Here is a 22,458-nt window from a genome sequence, read left to right on the forward strand (position 1 = left end):
GGAACGAATATACACAACCTAAGCAAACTGGAAGGGCAGCAGATACCACAAGCAACCAACAGCCACACACTCAGCCTGACAACACAGCAGGACACATGGCCCAAGCAATTGTCCCCTGACTTCCATAGGCAGCTAGGTCACGGTGACCCAAGGTAGAAGCCTCTTTCAAGGCTTTCCCAATAGATGGTCACCAAGCCAAGGTGTTGGTAGGTAAAAGCGTTTGAACCTTGTCCTGGTTTCTGATTCTTCCGTGAGGCATTTTACAGGCTTCAGCTGCGTCGTGAAGCCCACATAACTAACATTGCTGATTAGCCCAGGCAGGCCGGGTCACAGTGAGGGTGCCGTTTTGGCTTATAATCAGGATGGGCCTCCTTGACCTGCCAACTACAGGAGAATTAGGATGATTGGACCCGACTCCGGCACACTTTGTTTTTACCGTGGCTGTTGTTTTAATTCAAAGGCAAAGGGAAAAGGGTTCAGAGTCAGGCACCGGCAGTGCAGGCACCGGCAGTGCAGGCCAGCCCCAGAGAGGTTCCACGCTGAGGAACCTTAAATATCCTCAAGTGTGGCCCTTGTCCTTCAGATAGTCCTTTCCCCCTCAAAGATTTGTATTGTGCCCCAACCCCCAAAGACTTGTATTCTCTAGGGCTGCTGATGCAGAGTGCTTGCCTCAAATTTGCAAGGCTCTGGGTTTGATCTTCAGGTACTGAAAATAGGGTGTTCTCTGTTGGGAAGCCCATCTGGCCCTGGGAAAGCTTGGCTGGGGTAAGTCACACTTTGAGGTACTCGTTCTGAGCTTAGTACCGAGAGTGGTGCTACAAGACTGTAGCCCTGGTACTACTTAGAGACTTAGGGGACAAAAAAGCCAGGAGTTCAAAGCCAACCTGGGCTGCATTTACATTTGACCCTGTCTCAACATCCCACAAAGACTCCAAAATACAAACAACAACAACACACACATACACACACACACACACACACACACACACACACACACAGAGACACGCATGCACACACACACACACACACACAGTGTGTGTTCTCAAATCTTGCTCATTTTCACTTCTGAAAGTTTTCATGGTCTCTTAGCCTCACGTGAGCAAAGCAATGCCATTGTTATTTCTGGGCAGTAGATTCCTTATGCTGTCAATGCGGTTTGCATTCCAGGTGCTGGCCTAGCTGTATGGTATAAAATGATGACTAGTTAGCTTTCTGTTGCTGTGATAGCCATCATGACCAAAAGCGGCTTAGGAGAGGAACAGGTCACTTGGTTTACACTTCCAGTTAGTCTCAATTGAGACTAACTCAGGTCAGAAACTCAAGAAGGAGCTGAAATAGAAGCCGTAGAGGAATGATGCCTGCTCTGCCACCTTTCTTTCTTTCTTTTTCTTTCCGAGACAGGGTTTCTCTGTGTAGCCTTGGCTGTTCTGGAACTCATTCTGTAGACCAGGCTAACCTCGAACTCAGAAATCCGCTCGCCTCTGCCTACCAAGTGCTGGGATTAAAGGCGTGTGTCACCACCTCCCGGCACTGCCATCTTTCTTATACAGCCCAGACCCCCCTGCCTAGGGATGGCACCACCCGCAGTGTCTCCTCCATCAGTCTCTCGCATATATGACCAAGCCAATCTGATGGAGACGGTTCTGCAGTTGAGGTTTCCTGGTAACAACTGGTTATGCCAGGTTTACAATAAAAACTAACCACATGCCTTTAATCCTGGCACTCAGGAGGCAGAGATAGGCAGATTTCTCTAAGTTTGAGGCCAGCCTAGGCTACAAAGAGAGTTCCAGGATAGCCAGTGCTACACAGAGAAATCCTATCTTGAAACAAGACAAATCAAAACCAACCAGACAAAAAATTAACCAGGATAATGACTAACACAGGAGGATGCCAGTGATTGTTAAACCTTTCATGGTTTTGGTCTCAGTAGGCCTTAGACACCAATGCTGGGAGAAGTCGTGCCTCCTACTTGCTTCTTTTATTTCAAAGAGCAGCACTTTGATAACCTTGGGGTAACAACACCCCGTGATGAGAGTCAGAGGCCTCAGCTCGGGCTCCCAAGCTGAGGTCAGAAGGTAGATGCTGCCACAGACACAAGCCATCGGTTGGGTGATTAGTTCACCCTCACACCCTACCCTGGGAGAGTTCTCAGGCAGACTGTCCTGCTGGGTGACTCTAGTCTCCTGCATTCCCTCAAACCACAGCCCCATGTGGCCCCAGCAGCTGCCAGCAAGGGCACCTATGTATCTCGGCTTGCATGCAGTAGCACCAAACACTTGTGAGGCACTGTTGACCCATCCTGGGAGCCCTGACACCTGAGCCAGGAGCACATGGAGAAGACAGTGATGTGGGAGTGCCTGGTGTCCAAGGCAGTTCATTCTTGAGCTGTGGAAGTTCTGCAAAGCCTGGGGAGAGGGAGTTCAAGGCAGGTGGGAATTTAAGCTCAGGCACAGGGTGAAGCTCTGACAAACAGATACAAGGGAATAGTGTTTAGTTTTATTTATTTAATATTAATTTTGTTGGTGTTTTTGTTTTTTTTTTTCTTTTTTTGTTTTTTGTTTTTTGTTTTTTTTTTTGGTTTTTTGAGACAGGTTTTTTCTTTATCGCCCTGGCTGTCCTGGTACTCACTCTGTAGACCAGGCTGGCCTCGAACTCAGAAATCTGCCTGCCTCTGCCTCCCAAGTGCTGGGATTAAAGGCGTGCGCCACCACTGCCCGGCTTATTTTGTTTTTCAAGACAGGGTTTCTTTTTTAGCCCTGGTCATCTCCAGACTCTCTGTACAGCAGACTGACTTTGAACTCAGAGATCCACCTGCCTCTGCCTTCAAGTGTTGGGAAAGGCATATGATACCATGTCAACCTTAATTTTGATTGTGTGTATGTGTGTGTCTGTCTGTCTGCATGTGTGGAGGCTGCGGGATATCTTTTACGAGTTGGTTTTCTTCTTCTACCAGGTGGGTCTGGGAACTCAAACTTAGCTCATTACATTCACTGAGTGTCTGTGCGTTTACTTAAAGAGCAACTCAGAGGCCCCAGTCTTGAAAAATTTTAAAGTTATTTACTTTTATTTCATGTTCACTAGTGTTTTGCTACATGCATGTTCATGTGAGGGTGTCAGATGCCCTGGAATTGGAGTTACAGACAGGTGAGCTGCCATGTGGGTGCTGGGAATTGAACCTGGGTCCTCTGAAAGAGCAGGCAGCGCTCTTAACCACTGAGCCATCACTCCAGCTCCATTTTTTCTTTTGTCTTTCTTTCTTTCTTTCTTTCTTTCTTTCTTTCTTTCCTTCCTTCCTTCTTTTTTTGAGACAAGGTTTTTTTGTGTAGCCTATGCTGGCCTCAAGTTCTCTCCAGTCCTCCTGCTTCAGCCTCCTGAGAGTTGGATTGCAGGTGTGTGTCCCCATGACTGGCCGGAATAGTGTTTTAGTCATAGAAAGAGCATGAACAGAGGCACAAATGGAGAGAATGAGGGGCTGGGCCTCCACCCTGTTTCTCAGAGCCTCGCTAGCTGCTTGTGTGTTGGGTTGCTTCTATCAACATTAAAATATTGTTGGACCTTAATGTGAAGGAGTTGAGTGTGACCCCGTGTGGTGACTGTTCAGTTCCCGTGATCCCTGCCGGTCAACTGTGCCGGTTCAGAAAATGAGGGCTGGGAGGGCTGCACTGGCCTTAGTCCAAGACCAGCCTCCTGCTTTGTGCTTACAGTCAGCTAGTCAGCAAAGCAGCCAGCTCCCTGCCTGCCTGTGGCACCGGGCCCAGACACCCAGAATGCAGCCCTTCCTGGGGCATACATAGCCTAGAGAATAGCTGCCAAATGGCTCTGTGCTTTCCAGCCTGTCCCAGGCCTCACCCCTCTTTATAACCATCCAGGCCAGGTGGGATCTAAGGAACAGGACCAAGGTTGTCAGCCCCACCTTAGCTAGGCCTCACCTCTCTGGTGACTCAACCTCCAAGCCAGTGCAGTCTGTCCTTCACACCTGGGATAACCCGCTTCTTCTTCACCTACACCTTCAGATACACCCACTGAGCTGGAGGCTTGGCTTCAGAGCAATATCCTTTGGAACATCTTTTTTTTTAAATCTATGCCAGGTCACGCCCAGACCAGACCAGTTTTATCAGCCTCTCTGGGAGGGAGGGTACCCTGTTCCACACCCAGCAGTAATTTCTGAAAGTCCTTGGATGACTGCAAATGTGCAGACCAAGTGGGAGGTGGGGACCAACAGTCCACGGGGTAGTGTGAACAGAAGCAGCTTGTGAGAAATGCAGACAGAGCCCTGCTGCGTTTTAATAAGATTCCCCAGGGATTTCCTGAACTGCCAAGGGTCAGGGACGAGCTGTGCGCACTGCCTGGGATTACACACACACACACACACACACACACACACACACACACACACACACCATCTCATGAAATTTGTACATCCCTCTCAAACAAACAAGTAAACAAACCTGCAATTCATCCCGGAGTTCTTATTTAATTAGCACCTGTGTGAGGCTCTGTGCTAGAGGCTTGGGGTAAAATCAGGCTACTAGAGGTTGGGGAAGGGCTCAGAGACTAATGGAATGTCAATCTCAACCTTTTCACTCACCAGCTGTGTGTTTCTGGGCAACTTCCTCAGCTTCTTAGAGCCCAGGTTTGTTCTTCAGAACAAGGCTATCTAGTAATCACACTGCACAGGGTTGTGGCCATGATTGGAAGGAACTTCCCTAAGCCAAGTACTCACCGGCCCTGGGACTAGGTTAGAGTCCTGGGACTAGGCTAGAGCTCTTAAGGACACTATTATAACAAATAAAGCCACAGGGTGGCAGCGAGGGAGGAGTCTACAGGTTGAAGCACGAGGAGGCCTCTGTCCAGGAGCTTGCTCTACCGGGAACCTGCAGATGCACAGCGGGGTGCTGCGCACTGGGCTGCTGGGTTCCCGCCCCTCTTGGCAGGCTGTCTGCCCCCTGACCCATGCAGAGACGGCTCTCGGGTCAGCCTATTTTTGGAAGCATGGATCTGGGTCCCAGATTGCGCTCTTCCCCGGTTAAAGCCCACTGTGGCTTCGCGAGGCAAACACCCGGCAAGCTCTCTGTCCCTGGGGTAGGTCTCGCGCGGATGGTCCCCACAGGCTACGTCCTCAAGGAGCGGCGGGAGGCGGCGCCCCCTCCCGGCCGACTCAAGTACTGCAGCTTCCTCTGCCTGGCTGGTAGCTAAATGGAAACACTACCCCCACGCGTGGTCTGAGTGATGGGCGTGGGGGGCTCCAGGGTCCTCCAAGCGTTCTGTTGTCTCCTGTAATTTAATTGTCTCTCCAGAACGCGTTGCTAATTAACTCCTTTCTCTGAGAGCCGCCACACTCTCTCCCCTGCTGTTGTGGATTAATTATGCTGTGCCGGTGGGGGATTTCGCAGCCTAGGCGGGCTCCAAGGATGGGCCTCGCAGCCTAGGGCTGGCCTGCCTCTTCCACCGCCATGCCTGGGCCCTGTGAGCAACCACCACAGTCTTGGACTAAACGCAAGAACAGTTTTCTCTTGTTCCTGTGACCTCTGCAGCTTGCATCCATCAAAATCAAATTTATGTTACTTTATCTCCTGTCTTTCCAGCTCTTAAACTATATACACCCCACTGCTTCTCCTCTTAGCTTCGATTCCTGCTGTCTTACCCACTGTCTACAGCACAACACACTAAGTGGAAGGTTTGCGACAGGCCAGAGTGGGCCAGGTCACACAGCACATCCACAGCACAGATAGGACTAGAGCTCAGCTTTCTCGAAGCTTGGGCCAAACAAGAAGGGATGTGGGGCAGCAGTCTGTGGTGAAGCGCATCATGTGTGTCTCTTTAGGGCATGTTCCAATAACTCAGAATCACCAAGCAAGCGGTCCTCGGTGTGATCTTTTGGGGGAGGGCAGGAGGCACTGACTGGCTGGGGACCTGTGAGGCCACTACTCAGTACATTGTCCCCTCCCTGCCCAGATGTCTTGCCCAGATGTCCTGGAGACAGTCTTTAGGCAGCACCCTCCCAGGGTTCCTTCTCTGTGCACCCTTGCGATCCCACTCTCCCCTCACAGTTCAAACCTTCCCTAGCCTCTGGCCCACTTCTCCTCTAGCTCTCTACCTAAGGAAGCATCTCATTTCAAGAACGTTAGTGGCAAATGCCGCCTGGAATTTGAAAATACTTTGCGGAGAGGTTACTAACGTCGAGGAGTAAAGGCATCGCAAGCAGGCCAGCGAGGGGCCATTTGAGCACAGGGAGAGGCGCAAGCAAGAGCTTGCATGCATGACTGCTTTTTATCCTGAAGGCCTAGCTCTTAGTGATGAGCCCTGCTCCTCCATCGGTCCTTCGCTGAGGTTCCGGTTCGGGGAAGTGCCCCGCCCTCTTCTGCAGAGCTTTGCATCTTTGCTTTCCTGGAGGACTTAGCTTGTGAGGCACACCAGCAGCCAGCCACGGTTCCACGGGAGGACTCATTCCCAGCGTAGTAGATGAGCTTGTGTAGAGGCTCTGGAAGCCTACTCCCACTGACATTTCTACCCCCGCCCCCTGCGCGCACCCCAGCGCTTCCTCTACCTGAATCTCCTGAAGCTGGGGTTATGCTGGCCTTTTGACTGTGTTTAACTCTCTGTAGGAGTGTAGCCAGAAGGAGCCTGGGCCTTTCCTTAGAGAGGTGTGTCGTCCTAGAATCTAGAAGGCTGCTTTTCCCCAGTGCAAAGTGGTCACTATCCCTAGTCTGGGAAGGCCTGGCGCATCACCAGCAGACCCATCATGAGCCTCCAGGCAGAGCCCAGCTCTTCCGTATCTGTGACATTCGAGCTTCTTCGATGCATGCATTGAAGAAATGAACCCAAGAATTTCCCGAGGGAAAATTGGATTCCAAATTCTTTTCAGCATAGAAGTTGTTGAATGTTTACAGTAATTCACCGTGCAGAGGCTGGTGCTCAGAGCCAGAAGCTGCACCCCGGAAGGGGCTACAAGGCTGTGAAGCTAGGCTCTGCCCCTTACTAGCTGTGAGCCTTGGGCAAATTAATAACTTTGCTGTGCCCCTCCCCCTCTTTTTTTTTTAAAATAAAACTTGGAAAGTAGGGTTATAACAGAGCTGACATCGCAAGGTTCCTACAGGGAATAAATGAATTAATACAGGTAAAGCTTATGAATGACAAGGGCCACACAATGGGGCTTGCCCAGCTAATACTAGTCATTATTAATCCTGTTAATAAAAATATATCAGCATGGAGGGCTTGGAGAGGTTAAAAGCTCAGGAGTAAAGACATCACAAGCAGGCCAGCAAGGGGCCTGATTTCCAGAGGTCCCCCGTTCAAGTCCCAGCAGCCACCTCATCTACAATGGGATCTGGTGCCCTCTTCTGGCGTTCAGGCATACATGCAGGGAGAACCTTGTATACATAATAAATGCATGTTTTTAAAAATATATGTCATCATGGAGTTGGGGCAAAAACACCACTCGCTCCATTCCTGCCCTCTGAGGTGTGTGATGCAGGCAGGAGACAAATCCGCAGGAAGAGGCAATAACAGCAACGGAAAACCATGGGAATTTAGGCAGGATGGTTCCAGATCAGTCTGGTTCAGGTAAGGCCCTGTAGAGGAATGAGACGTGGGCAGGCTGGGGCTATCTAGGCCAAAGATATCTGGGCAAAAGGAAGACGTATAAGAAGGCGCTAAGTCATCGGACATAGATAGCCACAAGAGAACGCCTTGCCAGACAGCATAAGGGTGGTGGACACAAGGAAGGACAGCTCCACGTTTCAGGGTTCTGGTCTTTTTATACGTCAATGCGATAGGAAGGCTTCCTTTTATCCTATTTACTCAGACTATGCAGGAAGGCAGGGATGATAAGACACTCTCTTGAGCCCACTTTGGGCATAGGAAGGGAGTCGAGACATTTTTATGTTCCCACCTGAATTCCTCACAGCTTTGGACAAATTCCTTCAGAAATGGTCTCCAACATGGAGGCCGTGCAGACATCACTTAGCACTTTCTTTGCCCAAAGGACACCATGAGTTAAGGCAAGGTATGGTTTCGTAAGAAATTGTCACGGATGAGTCAGGGTCCTTGGAGAGCATAGCCTTAGGACAGGATCCCTAACTGTTGCTGCAGGACGAAGTACCATCACTTCCAAACCCTGAAACCACAGGAACCCCTGTCTACGCACAGCTTTCCTTCCTCCACGCCTGGTGTGCTCCTCTGTATCCTGCCTGATCTACATGGTGCCTCCTCTGGGAAGCCTTCCAGCCCACCCACGTTTGAGGGGGTGCTGCGCTGTCCTCCGGGCTTCCGTAGCACCTTGTCTTTCCTTCAGCCGGCTCCTCGTGCTGAATCACAGCCGTCTGCAATGTGCCTTCTTTCCCGTAAGCTCCCTGAAGTCTCATTCATCTTTGCTTTTCTGGTTCTTGGCATCGCGCCTGGCACAGAGTCAGCCTCAGTGAGTGTTTGAGGGATGAGTGGAGTAGCTGGGCCTGTACTGCGTACACGGAGAACACTGAGGGTGGGAGGAGAGGAGCTGTTCCCCGGCCCCACACAGCAGGCTCTCTGGCCACAGAGGAGCTCTGCCTCCTCATTCAAGCAATTGGATCCTTAGTTCCTACACACGCTTTCTTTAAAGTTGTTTTAAAATTACTTTTAATTGTGCGAGTGTATCTATGAATGTGTGCTGATGTGTCTCTGTGTATGTGTACACATGAGTGCAGCTTCCTGAAGAGGTAGTGGAACCCCATGGAGGCTGGGGTCACTGCAGGTGGTAGTGACAACCACCTGAATGTGGGTGCTAGGACCTGAACTCAGATCCTCTGGAAGAGTAGTGTGCATTCTTAATCGCAGAGCCATCTTCTCAGCCCGTCCCCCCTCCTCAGTGCACCCCCCTTTTCCTCCTCCTCTTCTCCTTCTTCTTCTCCACCTGGAGGATGTATCCCAAGCATCCCTGGAGACAGAGCAGGACCATGAGGAAGACATAGGCCACAAAGAGGACCATCCAGGACACGTGAGGAGCAGGCCAATGCACAGACAATGGTGAAGACCACGGATGGAGCCCTAGGGATGGAGATTATTTCCTGGGAGCTAAGGGCCAGCTCGTTGCAGCAAAGTGGCCATCCGTTCCAAGTTTCTCAGGTCTGCCCCTTTCCCAGAGCTTTGTGTGTTCCTGGACCTAAGAGTGAATCTGCTTATACCTTGCTTGACCAGCTCCAGGACATGAGTCCAAACAGAGTACACACACTGTCTGAGTAGATACTTAGGCACCGGGGGAAAGAGGCAGCCACCTCCCTCCATTATTGAATGCCAAGCCAGAGGACCTATGGCTTTTTCTGAAATAGACCCGTGGCTTTTATCCTGTTTGGGGGGTCAAGAGTTGTGCTGGAATGTATGCTTGTAGATGCCCTCCTCCAAATTCCTTCCTCCACCGAGGGGGCAGAGAGGCTAGTTAACTATGGCATTATCAACTCCTTGATAAGCCAATGCTAAAGGCCCAGAGCCCCAGCATTCTGCCCTGCCTAGCCCAGTGTTCCTGTCACCCTGTCTTTTGAAGTCACCTGATTTACTCTGTTTCAATCTGCGGGCCACCTGGGACCCTCTCTCTGTGGCTGCTCCAGTCATGTCGTGTGTCTGAGAGGTGCCTCTTACCCACCATTCCTTTCCCAGCCCACAACGCCACCTCCACCCAGATTATATGGTCATTCCACCTCATCTCCCCCTCTTCCTCTATCCTCCAAGGCTCTACTTTTTTTCCCCTTCTTTACAGTCTAGTACTGATCCCACCATGCCAAAATGTCTGTGGTTCCCTATTGTCCTTCAAACTCGTCATAGATACCCTAGCTTGCTGTTCAAAGCCTTTCCCTCTCATAGAGTATCTCTTGGCTTTCCCTCCCTCTCACTGTGATGGCCTCTGCACCCCAAGGCTCCACACATGGTCTCTTACCCAGAAAACTCAGTCTCCATCTCAAACTGCCAAAATCTCATTCATCTACCCAGACCTGCACAGATGAAAACCCTTACCCCATTCTGACAGCAGGATATGTTACACTCTCTGCCTCTCTGAGTCTCTCCCAGAGCAAAACCTTCCACAGCATCAGAGGTCTCTGAGCCTGCAATACTCAGAACACGGCATGGGGAGGCAAGCACTCAGTAGTGCTGTTGAACAGTGACTAGATGCCTCACCCTGGCTAAGCTGCAAGGGTACAGGGCTGAGAAGGGCAGCTGTGGTGTTGGCCTATGGGTGGACAGGCCATGTTCTCTAGAACAAGCCGACAATGGGCTTCCTGGCCTATCACGATTTAGCTTGCTGGCTGTGTGTTGGCTGGGGCTTTGATAGGTCACACAGAATCAACATTTGCCCTTTGTGCCCCATCCATTCAGGCCTGCATGTCTTCAGGATGTTTCAGAGGCTACACCCTCAAGAGCCTGATATCCTCCTCGCTGCCCCCAAGGCAGTGAGCCTTGGAGGTCGGGAGGCCCTGCCTTGTTCTCAAGTTAATCTGCTATCCAAGTTGAAGAAAGCAGATGGCCTTCCATCCTCTTCCCTACCTTCATCAAGGAGGAGGAGGGAGAGGAAAATCCTCAGGTGAGATCTTTCACTCCTGGTCTCTGCGGTACCATAGACCTACTACCCACAAGGGCTAAGAGTCACACTACCACACCACACAACACAGCCCTGATAGACACAACAGACATGGGCGTGTGGGCCGTGAAAGGGGTGTGAAGCAGAGTCCTGGATCAGTGTCGGATTGTTCAGTGAACCTGAGGTCGTTGGGAGGAGCAAGGGTTCCAGAAGTGCATTGCTTAGGGAAGCCTAAGTTACTTACCCACTGGAAGACACGGATTCCTAATCACTGTGAATCTGTATCAATGCACGCCGTAGCTGCAGCCCTGATACCAACCAGACAGACAAACCAAGTACAGTTGAAAACCACACATTTTATTGATATTCTTGATTAACAACAGAGGGCCATGTGTTCAAATGCCACTCAAGTACCACACCCGGCAATCTCCCCACAGCCGCTCATCCCTGACCAGTGTTTAAAGAGCTGGCGACCGGAAGTACTCCCCGTTCCTTCCGGAATGCCAGGCTCCGTGGTACTGAGCCTGGACAACATAAGGCTGGCTTTCGAGTTTGGACTCTAGGGTCAAGAGAGCTCCAAGGCCTGAACCATCCAGACATCTCCCCTCCCTTGTTTCTTCATGATGCTAAAGGGTTCCTGGAACTGTGAATGGAGCTACCCCGAATGGCTCTTCCCCTGAGGAAGCATGGGCTCCCCTTCAGTGAGGCTCTGCCACATCATTCTTCTTCAAGGGGCCAGCTGCAATGACTGCCAAGATAGCAGAGTGCAATGGTAGGAGCCATCTGCCCCTGATGGTGGGCATCTGGATTGCCAGTGACTGAGACTCAGCCCACGGTCAGTGCTTGGTACAGACAGCTAGGATGAACGGATAGAATATGAGTGAATGGGGCCCATAAGAATATCAGCTGAAGGGAGATGTGTGAGCCATTACTACATTAGCCCTCTGGGGAGCGCCAAAGTCGGGCCTGAGTAATACCCTCCCACGTTTGTTCAACAATTCACACTCTTGGGCAGTGGCTGGGGTCACTGTGGCCACCCACTGGATACTGCAGAGCACAGGCTTCAGCCTCAATGTCTGAATGGATGTTGTATGGGACCTGGGACCAAGTCAGGAGAGGGTTTTTATGTGGCTCCTACTCCTTCATATGCCCCATGGGTCTGTCTGGTCCTCTGGGTCTCAGGATACAAGGCAGCATCCCTATCTAGAGCCAGCCAGACTGGCAGGAATGGACTGGCAACTGCACCCCAATATTCTGTCATTCCCCACAAACTCCTCAGGGTTGAGCGTGACCTCCAGGCTTTCCTCTTCCTACAGCTAACTGCACCAGCCTGGCTCTAACACAGTTATACCTCCCTGACCTTCACTGCTGGCCCCTCTCAGCTACTGCTAACATCAGGAAGTCTCCCGGATGGCTGACTGTGTGCAGAAAGTCCGCGTTGTGATTTCTAGACCCTTTCCATGGTTACCCTACCTCTTGCCCTATGAAAGCAGATAAAGATCTTGTTTCTAAAGATCTCCTTTCTTCCTTTGTTTTTTTCTAAAGACTTATTTATTTTATGTATATAAAATACATAATACATACAGAAGAGGGCATCAGATCCCATTACAGATGGTTGTGAGCCACCTTGTGGTTGCTGAGAATTGAACTCAGGACCTCTGGAAGAGCAGTCAGTGCTCTTAACCACTGAGCCATCTCTCCAGCCCAAGATCTTGTTTCTAAAGATCTTGTCCCTGGGCCCAGCAGTATCAAAGAAGATATTGGAATCAAGGAATGGAAAGGGATCTCTAAATTCATCTAAGAACAAACTAGTTCACACACACACAAAATCTCTCCCAATAAATAATTGCAATAACTGCCTAGATCCTGTCCAAATACCTCCAGTGGCCAGCACTCATTCCATGTAACAGTCAATCACTGGCCAGCTTTGGCTGCAAAAGAAATAATCCATTTGCCCCTCCCTCCTTCCCCTCCAATACTCCCCCCTCTCTGCTCATAACCACACAACACTCCTCACCTCCGCCCCCTCTTACACACACACACACACACACACACACACACACGATTATATAAGGCTATATAAGAAGCACACTTCTCTTATTACTTATGGGGAGGTAACTCCCTCTTCTCTCTCCCTTCCCAATATTTAGCAAAAAATCTGAAGGCTGGAGACCAAAGGAAAAGGCCAGAGAAATTCCAGAAAAAAGAACTATCCTGGGCTGGGCTGGGCTGGTTATATGGGTCAGGTTGGGCAGAGAAAAGCCTTTAAGAACACCAGGCCATTGATTGCTGTCTCTAGGGAAAGGGCCTTGTACTTGGGCTGAGCAACGAATGCCTGTACCCCTCCCTTCCCCAACACAAATACTATTGACTATCCCTCACAGCAGATGAGGGTGGATCCCCAACCCTTCCCATTCTCACTAGCAGTTGGCAAAGCTTACTTGACTGCCTCTCATGCATGGTGACTACCATTTACCAGCCTCGCGGTTCTGTGGAATCTCCTGCTAGCAGCAAGAATGTAGTCTCCGCTATCAACACAAAGAGAAAGGCTTTAGCAAAAGCAGCAATGACCTGAGACACAAGAGTGGAAAGGCCAGGTAGGGGGCAGAGAAGGGCTTCCCAGAAACAAACAAACAAAAAACCTCGAAGTAGAAACACCCTAAAGGTTTAGCAGCTCCCTACCTCGAGCAGCCAGCCTAGTGGTACCCAGGTAGCCACTTCCCTTCCATGTCTGGATGCACCTGTTAATATATCCTCTGAGAACTGAAGACCTGGGGTGGATATGAGGCCCTTCCTAGGGGAGGGTGTGGTGTGTCACAAGTGGAGACAAGGGCGCTGTGGTCTTACGTTCAGGCGAAACCGAGCCACAGAAACGGCAGGAGTGCCTGCCAGCTATTTGTCCTGCTGCTTCGAGCTCTCAGTGCCGACATTGAACATGGGGACCAGCAAACCAAGCAGCCACCTCTTTCCGAAGACCTCCTGTAAGTTCTTGCGCCAGGGCCGGGCTCTTACAGCCACCCCCTTTCGAACCTGGTAGCGAGTTTGCCCCCGGAGGATCAACAGCAGTTGGTGGCAGCAGAAACCAGCGCAGGCCAGGCCAACAGCAAACCAGAGGTAGAGCATGAGGATGACGAACATATCAGAACCGAGGACAGCTCCTGCGAGAGGCGGGGGAGGGAAAACACCAGACCGCTTTACACCCAGGCCACGTACCCGGGCTCTCCGGGCTCTGGCGCTTTCCGCTGCGAGGCAGGCAGAGAGGCTCACGACTTGGAAGTTGGGATTTGTAGCAATCTCAGCTCTGCAGCCTGGGAAGACTGTGGCTGAGCTCCTTGGCCCAAGTTTTCCTTAGTGTTGATGGCTCCTGAGGAGAGAAGGGGAGAACCGGGTGCCTGGGGAGATGGAGAACCAGCCAAAAGAGCTCAGTGAAGAGAGCCCTCAGCACAGCCTAGAGTGCACATTTTCCTACACAGTGCCCCTCATTTCGCTTTCAGGATTGGAAGCGAGGTGAGGGTGGGTCACAGGAGGAAAGAGGAGCGAGTTTAGGAACCTAAAAAGGGAGCTGGCACCTGGGCAGCTGTCTAGACTGTAGCCAGTTCTCCCTGTGAGGCTGGGAGAACTGTCTGGGAGGATCTGGGAAAGTGACAGCATGATCGAGAACAGAACCTAGTCATGGGAATAAGTCACGAGCTCAGCCTCAAGGGCAGCACACAGAGCCGACTTAGAGAACAATTCAGCCATTAATGTTAATAAGAGAAGGAGACACTGGAACACTCAGCCAAATCAGTCGGGTCACTCAAGTCAGCGGCTAAGGCTCAAAGAAACCCTTAAGGCCATTATTTCAGCACCCTGCCGCGGGACAGCACCCGTTCTACACCCTCTACACGGAGCACTTCCTGTGGTTGTTTTCAAGATCTACTTTGTAAGAGACCTCAAGTGTCCTCAGTGTTTGAGGTCGGGGGGGGGGGGCAACGCGGGAGGGGGATTGGTCCATTCTGGGTTTGAGTTTCTCAGCTGTGTGGTCTGGCACAGGTTCTTTAACCTCTCTAAGTTCTAGGTTGCTCATGAGCAACGTGTCTATAATGCTTCATAGGTTTTCCAGACTGCAGGTGTTTGGAGTTGCCAGCGTTATGGCTTACACCTGGTATTGAATGCCGTGGCTTAGAGAAGGAGGTTACATCTCCAGACGTTTCAGGCTTAAATCCCAAGACCCTCAGGCCTTCCCCCAACTTTCCAGAGCTCGGAGCCCTGCCTGGGCTGTAGCTTTAGTAGCTATAGTAAGCATATCTACCTTGGCATGCTTAGCACCCAGAGCAGTGGGTTGAGAATAGAACTTGGGTCCCTTTCTTATCTCCTGGGTACCCCCCTACCTTCTCCAGAGAGGTTTGGGTGCCTGGGTAGGGATATCAATATACAAGCTACCTACAAAAATCTCCACTATCATCCTCTCCCCCAACCCCCGTGCTCCCCAGCACCTACTAGCCCCAGCCTACCTCTTCCCAGGCTACAGTTTCCTGACTCCTGAGAAGTAGACTTTAACACCTGTCAGTCCGATCCATGATGGATTCAGCAGCCAAGACGAATCGATCTGCTGGCTTGCACACTGGGAGTATTTACCTCAACCCTAGGAGCTCGGGTAGCAGGATTCTCTTTGCAAAGTTAGAGACAAATAGGTCCAGCTGCCTGGAGGACAGAAATCTTGTCCAGCAGGCATTTTGGAGAAGCCCCTCTACCATTGCTGGGGGCAGCAAAGAGACAGACTCAAGCGGAGCTGGGCCATCCCCGACCCACTTTTTCCTTGTCAGTACAAATTAGCTTGGGCAGCTATGTGCAGGACAGAGACTCCTGGGGCCATGGTGCCTTTCCAGCATGAGGAATACTGATGTGCAAGCTATCTCTCAAGCTAGGATGTGAGAGACTCAGAGCTGTCAAGCTTAGGCCTGCCTTGCAACTCAGCCCCAGGAACAAGTCAGGCAGACAGAAGCCATTTACCACAAGTTTCTAAATCAAGGCATGAGGGAAAGACCTTTGGCCTTTTGCTGTCCCCATGTAGCAGCTACAAAAGGCTATTCTGGGGACCTGCTTTCTTTCTTTCAAAGTGTTTGAAGTTACCTGTTCTGGCTGCTTCAGTGCCTGAAAACTGGGTAATAATAGTTTCTCTTTCAGAAAACCACACAAGTTTCTTAAAGGATCTGAAAGATTACATCATCTAATTTCTCTCTCCTTGCTCTCCCCCGACAGCCATCTCTAACACTTCTGCCAAACCGTCCCCCAGCATATTCTGTCATACATCTGGGCATAGGCAGTCCCCCTCCTCCCTGAGAGGCTCATTCAGCACAAGGCAAGACTAGACAGGCAGGGTGGCAGAGTAGAAAAGAATGAACTCAGAGTTCAAAACTGAATGGCTCAGAAACAACTTAACCAATAATACCTGTCTCCCAGATCTGCCCTAAGCGTTGGATGCAAGGAGACATGTCTAGTGGGGCACAAAATAGGTATCCAATAAATTCCAGTCTCATTTTTTTTCTCCTATGGGGACTTCTAGTGCTATCTACCAACTGATACTAATCCAAATGCCATGGTACATGCCAAACGGTGTCACTTCCATTGTCTAGATAGGAATGAGGCTCACAGAGGTGACACAAAGCCAAAAGTAAGGAGACCCTTCCATGACTCCTCAACAGACCCCCTCTCTTACCTTTGGTATTACCTGAGGGTCTGAGGTCAGTGGCTAGTAGCATTTTGGAAGAATCCACCCAAATAAAGGTAGGGGGTTTGTTCAGAGTCATCTCGGGAGCTAGTGGCAGGTCCCTACTGCAGGGACAATTTCTGGATTGAACAACTGCTTTTGTGCAGCCTCCTGTCCCCCCGCCCCTGTTTTCCTGAGCAGCAGAGAGGGTATGCTCTGGACCATTTGGACTGGGAACTGGGGAAGAAGAGTCTCAAAGGAGAAGGCTGAATAGAGGATCATAGGTGTGTGGACAGGGCCAGGGAGGGATGTGAGGGGTGGACATAGAAGGAAGATGAGGAGGATCTGGTGACAAGAAGCCTTGAATTAATTTTTCCTGTGGGTATGGTGAAAGACGGTGAGGCTCATTCTAAAGCCAGCACAGATGCTTGGGCCCTGAGGTGGGCATGGGCTGGCTTTTTTCTCCCATCAGATCAAAGCAAGAGGCTCCCTCCCTTCCATATTTCCCAAAGCTAGCACATATGGACAGGCCTCACGCCCAGACTTAAATCCAACCATTTCAAGGTCCTCCTTCTGGAACCACCCATTTTTATGGTTGGAGAGACTACTTGGAAAAGGATGTGCCATCAGGTTCTCTGGCTCTCCCGGTCGCTCCACCTGCCTGCTCTCACACTCCACCCCCAGCCCACCCACCTACCCTCCCCCACCCTGCTTATTTCAGTCCTGGCAGCCTTCTACGCCAGCACCAAGATCCAGAAGGCCCCAGAGCTCTAAGTTCTGGGCCCAGCTTAGCCACCAGCCCTCCAGGCATTTCTCATGGCTGCTCTTCCCTGGGCTCCTGTGTTCCCACTGCCAAATGGCACAGTAGTTCTATGTCTGTGAAGAGCCAAGCTAAAGATACAATTGAAATGAGGGTTCCCCTGGGGTACAGAAAAAAAAATTTTAAGTACCCAGGCCAGGCCAGGCCAGGCCAGGCCAGTCTAGGTGTCAGGACAGTCAGGTTCTCTGTAGAAGTAGCTGTCTTTCTTTGACCCTGGAGGGTGTTTGGGAATATGGACCCTGAGAACGAGCATGGAATTGTGGTTTAAGCACCTGGATACAAGCCAGAAACAGCCATTCTAGGGAAATAAGATACTACTAGGCAGGTCATTTAGCCCCAGGTAGGACTCAGTTTATCTGAGAAATGGATCTAAGAGCACCAGACACATACCTTTGTACCCATACTACTAATTGTAGAGATCAAATTGGTCAGAATTCAAGGTCAAAAGTGAGAAAAGGGTGGAAGGGAAGGAAGGGTCAGGTAAGATAGAACGGCCACCAGGAACAGAGTCTCTCAGAGCCAGCTATCACGGGATGTTGTTAGAGAGATACAATTCAAACTACAGCCCTCACCATGGCGCCCATGTGAGTCCATGAATTTGAGGACTCATGTCTGGCTCCAGCAGGTGTCAGAGCCTTCCAGAGGGTCAGATCTCACGCCAGGATGGATCTGTGGCATATCGGCTTGTAGCCAGTGAGGTGGCTCTGAGTCACCAAGAGTCTAGTTTAGTCTAACATAGTGGGTGGGAGGTTGGAGGTTACCTGCTCAGCCCAGCCTGAAGTCAAGTTTAGTCTAGGTGTGGTTGTTTGCTAAGAACTCCTGAAGGAATGTGTGTGTAGGCCTGGGGTCCAGCTCTACGGAGAATATAGCATGTGCTCTGAAGGGACGTGTCTGGCCTAAGAAGAGTATCGCTTGGGTATACCATAACTTTATGAGTAACATATAGTAGGAAAGTCGAGGAGGGTGGGATGTCTGACGAAACAGAACATGCCCGGTTCATCCTAGTCGCTGATAGATTGCAATCTATTCTCTTAGTATGCCTCCTGGAATACCGGGGCATAATCATACCAAACAACTGTCTATCTGACTGTTTGAGCCAAGCACTCTGTGCTTTCTATTTGAAAAACTTGGGGTTGGGCTAGGAGGTCTTGTTTGCGGAACCTGCCTGCCACGGCCCACTCACCGGAGAAGAACTGGCTGATTGAAGTGGGCAGGAGCGTGAGGAAGGCCAGGGGGTGGGCGAAGGAGATGGAAAGGACAGCTGAGATGTAGGCCACTCCTGCCACCATGGAGTAAAGGCAGGCCAGTGAGGTGTAGAGGCAGAACAGGATGAAGTTGCGCATGTTCCTGCTGCCGATGCAGTTGCCGGTGAAGAAACAGTGATGGTCGTGCCTCAGCGTGACTCGGGAGCACACTCGGCAGAAGTGGGTGCTGGGTGGAGGGCACTGAGGTCTCTGGGGCGAGGTTCCCTGGCAGGCACCCAGGTCGTCTGGGGAGTTCTGGATGACCAGGACGTAATTGCCCAGGGCATTGGCTGAGAGGAACAGGAAGAACGCCCCGTGAAGCACGGCAGGCGAGAAGAGCGGGGTGGCTGTGGGGTCCTCACGCATGCTGGGCAGGAAGAGGAAGAGCTGCAGTACGAAGGTCACCAGGGAAATGCAAAGAAAGTAGGCGGGGGCCACCACGTTGAGCAGCCGCAAGGCCAGCATCCTTGATTACATTCCTAAGGGGCGCAAGGAGAGAGGAAGCCTTACAGCGTTGTCCAGGGTCATTCATCATGGCGCTCTTCTCCTTGGTCAAAGGTTCGAAGGGCTGGACAAAAGTCTCCCAAACCCTGCCCCCTGGATCGCCCTTTCCAGTTTCCCTAATTTGGGACCAAGCAGGTTAAGAGACCGGGAGACCACAGCTGGTCAACTTCTGGCCAGACCTACTTTGGCTAAGACCTCGTTGCCTTGGAGCCTGAAGAGGTACAAGGAGGGAAGGACCTGTTTGCAGTTTGGAGTGTGTGTGTGGAATGTGGGGGGGGGGCGGGGGGGGGGAAGCGGCTTCGGAGCTGAGGGGTGAATCTGCTGTTGTATCCCAGGAGTGGATGCAAACCACCTCTGGCATCTCTGGCTGAGGCTTCCCTAGGAGAAAGAGAAGGATGGGGGTTGGGGATGGGAGTGGAGAGAACCATTTGACTCTTGGGGATCCTGATTCGTCCCTCCTCCTACCTTGAGCAATATTCTGTGACCTCACAGGTTACCCAAGGCTCTCTGGAAGTAGCTGTGCTATATAGATCATGATGTGTGGTTTCCTTGTGTGCAACTGTACGTGTTATCTGTGTGCGTCTGGGTATGTGTGTGTATACCCACTCCCTGCCACCTGGCTTTTTCTTTAAAAAAAAAAAAAATCAATTAAAACACTGGATACAGTCACACGCGTTCAAGTGCTTGGGTAGGGTGGAGGTGTGGCCTGAGTACCTGTGTCCCTAGGTCCTGGTCAGTTCATTTTCCAGCCGCTGGCTGCCCTGACTATTTCTATTTCTATAAAATCTTTGCAAAGAGTGTTTTCCTTTGAGGCAATGAAATTGAAATCCCCCATTCGCACCCGCCTTTCACTTTCCTGGCGGGAGAAACCCAAACAATCCCCAAGGCGCCGAAACCCTTTCGATGCCAAGAAGCCCGCCTGTGTGGACTAGTGGATGCTTGGCACCTTCTCCTAGGATGACCCCTCCTCCCGCCCCAGAGCCGAACGCAACCCTACCTCCTACAGCCCGGGCCCCTCCCCAACTTCGCATACCACGGGGAACTAGGTTCCGTGTGTGGAGAAGAACTTTCCAGTGATCTAAGTAATCGGCCAGAAGGAGGCACGAAAAAAAGTTCTAGGAAGGTGGTTGAACTCAAGATGGATGGATACCACGGGGCCTGGGGTCCAGGCTGTCCCGTCCGGGCCGAGACATTGGTCACCTTGAAATCTTTGCAGGTGACAGTGCCTGACGACCTGGGGACCTGCGGCCTCTCTGTACTGTTGGGGCGCCTCGCAGGGCAAGCCTGGGGGCGATCCCTGGGGGCTCATCACTACCCCCGTAGTCATGCATCCCCGGAGGCCACGGGGGCGCTGCCCACTCCACAGAACCCTAGGTACCGGGCTCCAGCGAGGGAAGCAAGTGTCTTCCCGGCGCCAGTCGCCAGGGGGGTGCGGGAGCAGCCTCCAGATGCGTCGTGGCTCTGGGAAGGCAAAAGGACAGGGGCTGGGGGGGAGTGCGGGGCGCCGGGTGGGCGGCTGCAGCCCGGGCCCCGTGTCCCGCAATGGTCCGCAGAGGGCGGGCGGCGGCGAGCGTGGGGAGCTGTCCGCTCAGCACCGGCGTCCGCCTCACCGGCCTCCGAGGGCGGCACCGGAGCCCTGCGGACCCAGACAGCGCGGGCACCCACCGGTTCCTCAGCCACTGCTTCCTGGACGCTCGGGCAGCCGCCCCCCGGAGCAGCCGCAGCGCCGCAGAGGGCTGGGGAACGAACTCACCGAGCTCCAGTCGCGACAGGAGGAGCCCCGGACGCCAACCCTGGTCTTCCCCGAGGCTGCAAAGTTGTGGGCTCGCCCGACTGGCTCGCAGCCTCCTCACGCTTCGCTTCGGGGACTGGGCAGGTAGCGGGGGTGTGGGAGGAGGGAGCGGGCAGCTGCCGCCCTCCTACTTGGGTGCCAGAGAGTGGGGGCCAGGAGACGGCGGGGATGGCAGCTGGGCACCCCCCTCCAGCTCCGCCACCCCTCCCTCCGCTCCTGGGGGCGGTGCTCTGGCCACTGGCTCAGCACTGAGGACTTGCCCCCCACACCCCCGCCCTTCTTTCACCCCCCCCCAGGGCGGATTGTAGCGCCCTGCCTTACTGCAATCCTGGTTCCAAATGGGAGATGGGGATTCAGCCTTGATGCAAAAGCTCCAGCCATATCCTGACCTCCCTTCCTCCCCTCTTCCTGTTTGTGACCCCTCCCTGCGGGCCGCTAGGACCAAGGGAAACCTTGTGTGGAGGTGGGGGGTGGGGTGGGGGTGATGTTAAGAGCTCAGTTTACCAGGGCAACACCCATGAGGATCAGCATTATCTCAGAAGGGCTGTGAGCTGAGGGGTAAGAAGAGTCAGTCAACCTGGGTGTGGGTACCCACTGTTTACCATTTACTGGGTAAGCCTACATTCCAGTGTGTTCTGTAGAAACAGAGGACTGAATGGCAGGAGCTCTAAAGCCTGCTTGGGATGGGGACCGTTCAAGTCCCAGATCACCATCATTGGCCCTTTCCTCAGTAACAGGCACAGTGCTGAACTCATGACACAATAACTGCATTCATCCTCCAGTACGATCCCTGAAGCTAGATGAGCCCCATTCTAGGGGCAAGAAGGTGGCACTAAGCCACATGCCCAAGGTCATGCAGCAGGTGAGTGGTGGGGCCTGGGTTTGAACCTGGTTCTAGCACAATGCCTCTGCCCACATCAGCCTCACTTGAGACCTAGGAGTAGCATTGGTTTGGGAGAGGGGAGAACAACGGGGTTTAAACGCAGAGCTGAGACTCAATGCTTCTCCTGGCCCTGTCTTTTCATGCTTTCTCATGTGTGTGCCATGAGACACCAAGAGGGTGGTAACATCAGTGTATGGCAAACATCTGTGTGTGTGTGTGTGTGAGTGTGTGTGTATGCACATTCACGAATACCTACCCATGTAGGGGGAGTCTAAGACCATGAAACATAGCAAGAGTATCAATGCCTTTACCAGCCTCAGTTTCCCAAGCTGCCATGGCTCCCATCACTGCCTTCTCCACTCCTCTCTGTGTATGAGCAAACATAATAAATGCTTATTGCTATCTCGACTGGTTGATTAAAACGAGCAATCCTTTGAAGTGAAGGCCATATGCCGATCGGCTTAGCCTCTATTTTTGAATCATCAGACACTGTTTTCTCTGTATTTTATCAGCATACATAAAAATAAAAAAGGGGCCAGGAAACCTTTTCATGTTCTAAAAGAATCGTATATATGAAAGGAAGAACAGAATGCCAGGAGGCAGCGTCTGAGAATCTGGTGGCCCCAGGACAGACACAAGGAAGCACAAGAGGTCCTTGTCATTCCACCGAAGCTTTGAGTCACAAGTTGCTTGGTCCCTTACACAAGCTTTGCCTGCCTCTCGCACAGGCCTGAGATGGAGGGGGCTCAAAGGGCTCTCAGTCTGGGCCATACTAATTGAAATATCTCTATTCCTTAAATACCTTGGGAGTTGGGCGTATTTCTAATTTTATTTTGCGTAGTGGTGTGTGGGGGGAAGGTGTGTGTGTGTGTGTCTGAATTCATGTGTAAGGGGTAAAAAGAAGGAGCTAGGCAATGTGGGAGATGCCAGTGGGGGAGAGGAATAGTCATCTAAGAGGGATGAGATGGGCAGTTCAGACGGGA

At 51.8% G+C, this 22,458-nt stretch overlaps 1 protein-coding gene across 2 annotated transcripts; it reads right to left on the bottom strand.

Moving 5' to 3' along the window:
• Positions 1-12,181: 12,181 nt before the first annotated feature.
• Positions 12,182-20,986, bottom strand: Zdhhc22 (zinc finger DHHC-type palmitoyltransferase 22). 2 transcript variants are annotated; one of them, XM_031355909.1, is made up of 3 exons: positions 20,914-20,986; positions 18,236-18,775; positions 12,182-13,701 (listed from the first exon to the last, which is right to left on the bottom strand). In XM_031355909.1, exons 2-3 carry the CDS (start codon positions 18,759-18,761, stop codon positions 13,436-13,438), a joined length of 792 nt encoding a protein of 263 aa, XP_031211769.1. In that variant the 5' UTR covers positions 18,762-18,775; positions 20,914-20,986; the 3' UTR covers positions 12,182-13,435. The 2 variants fall into 2 exon arrangements, with proteins under 2 accessions (XP_031211769.1, XP_031211767.1); XM_031355907.1 differs by lacking the exon at positions 20,914-20,986 and adding an exon at positions 20,554-20,805.
• Between the last annotated feature and the right edge of the window lie 1,472 nt (positions 20,987-22,458).

The sequence above is a fragment of the Mastomys coucha genome, unplaced genomic scaffold (assembly GCF_008632895.1).
Source record: "Mastomys coucha isolate ucsf_1 unplaced genomic scaffold, UCSF_Mcou_1 pScaffold6, whole genome shotgun sequence".
In the NCBI taxonomy this organism is placed as follows: Eukaryota; Metazoa; Chordata; class Mammalia; order Rodentia; family Muridae; genus Mastomys; species Mastomys coucha.

Bases quoted from the DNA above. Each gene is read 5' to 3' on its own strand.
- Zdhhc22 (XM_031355909.1), bottom strand. From the start codon at position 18,761: ATGCTGGCCTTGCGGCTGCTCAACGTGGTGGCCCCCGCCTACTTTCTT. The intron at 13,702-18,235 runs GTGAGTGGGCCG...CGCCTCTCGCAG, and splicing joins AATCAGCCAGTTCTTCTCCG to GAGCTGTCCTCGGTTCTGAT.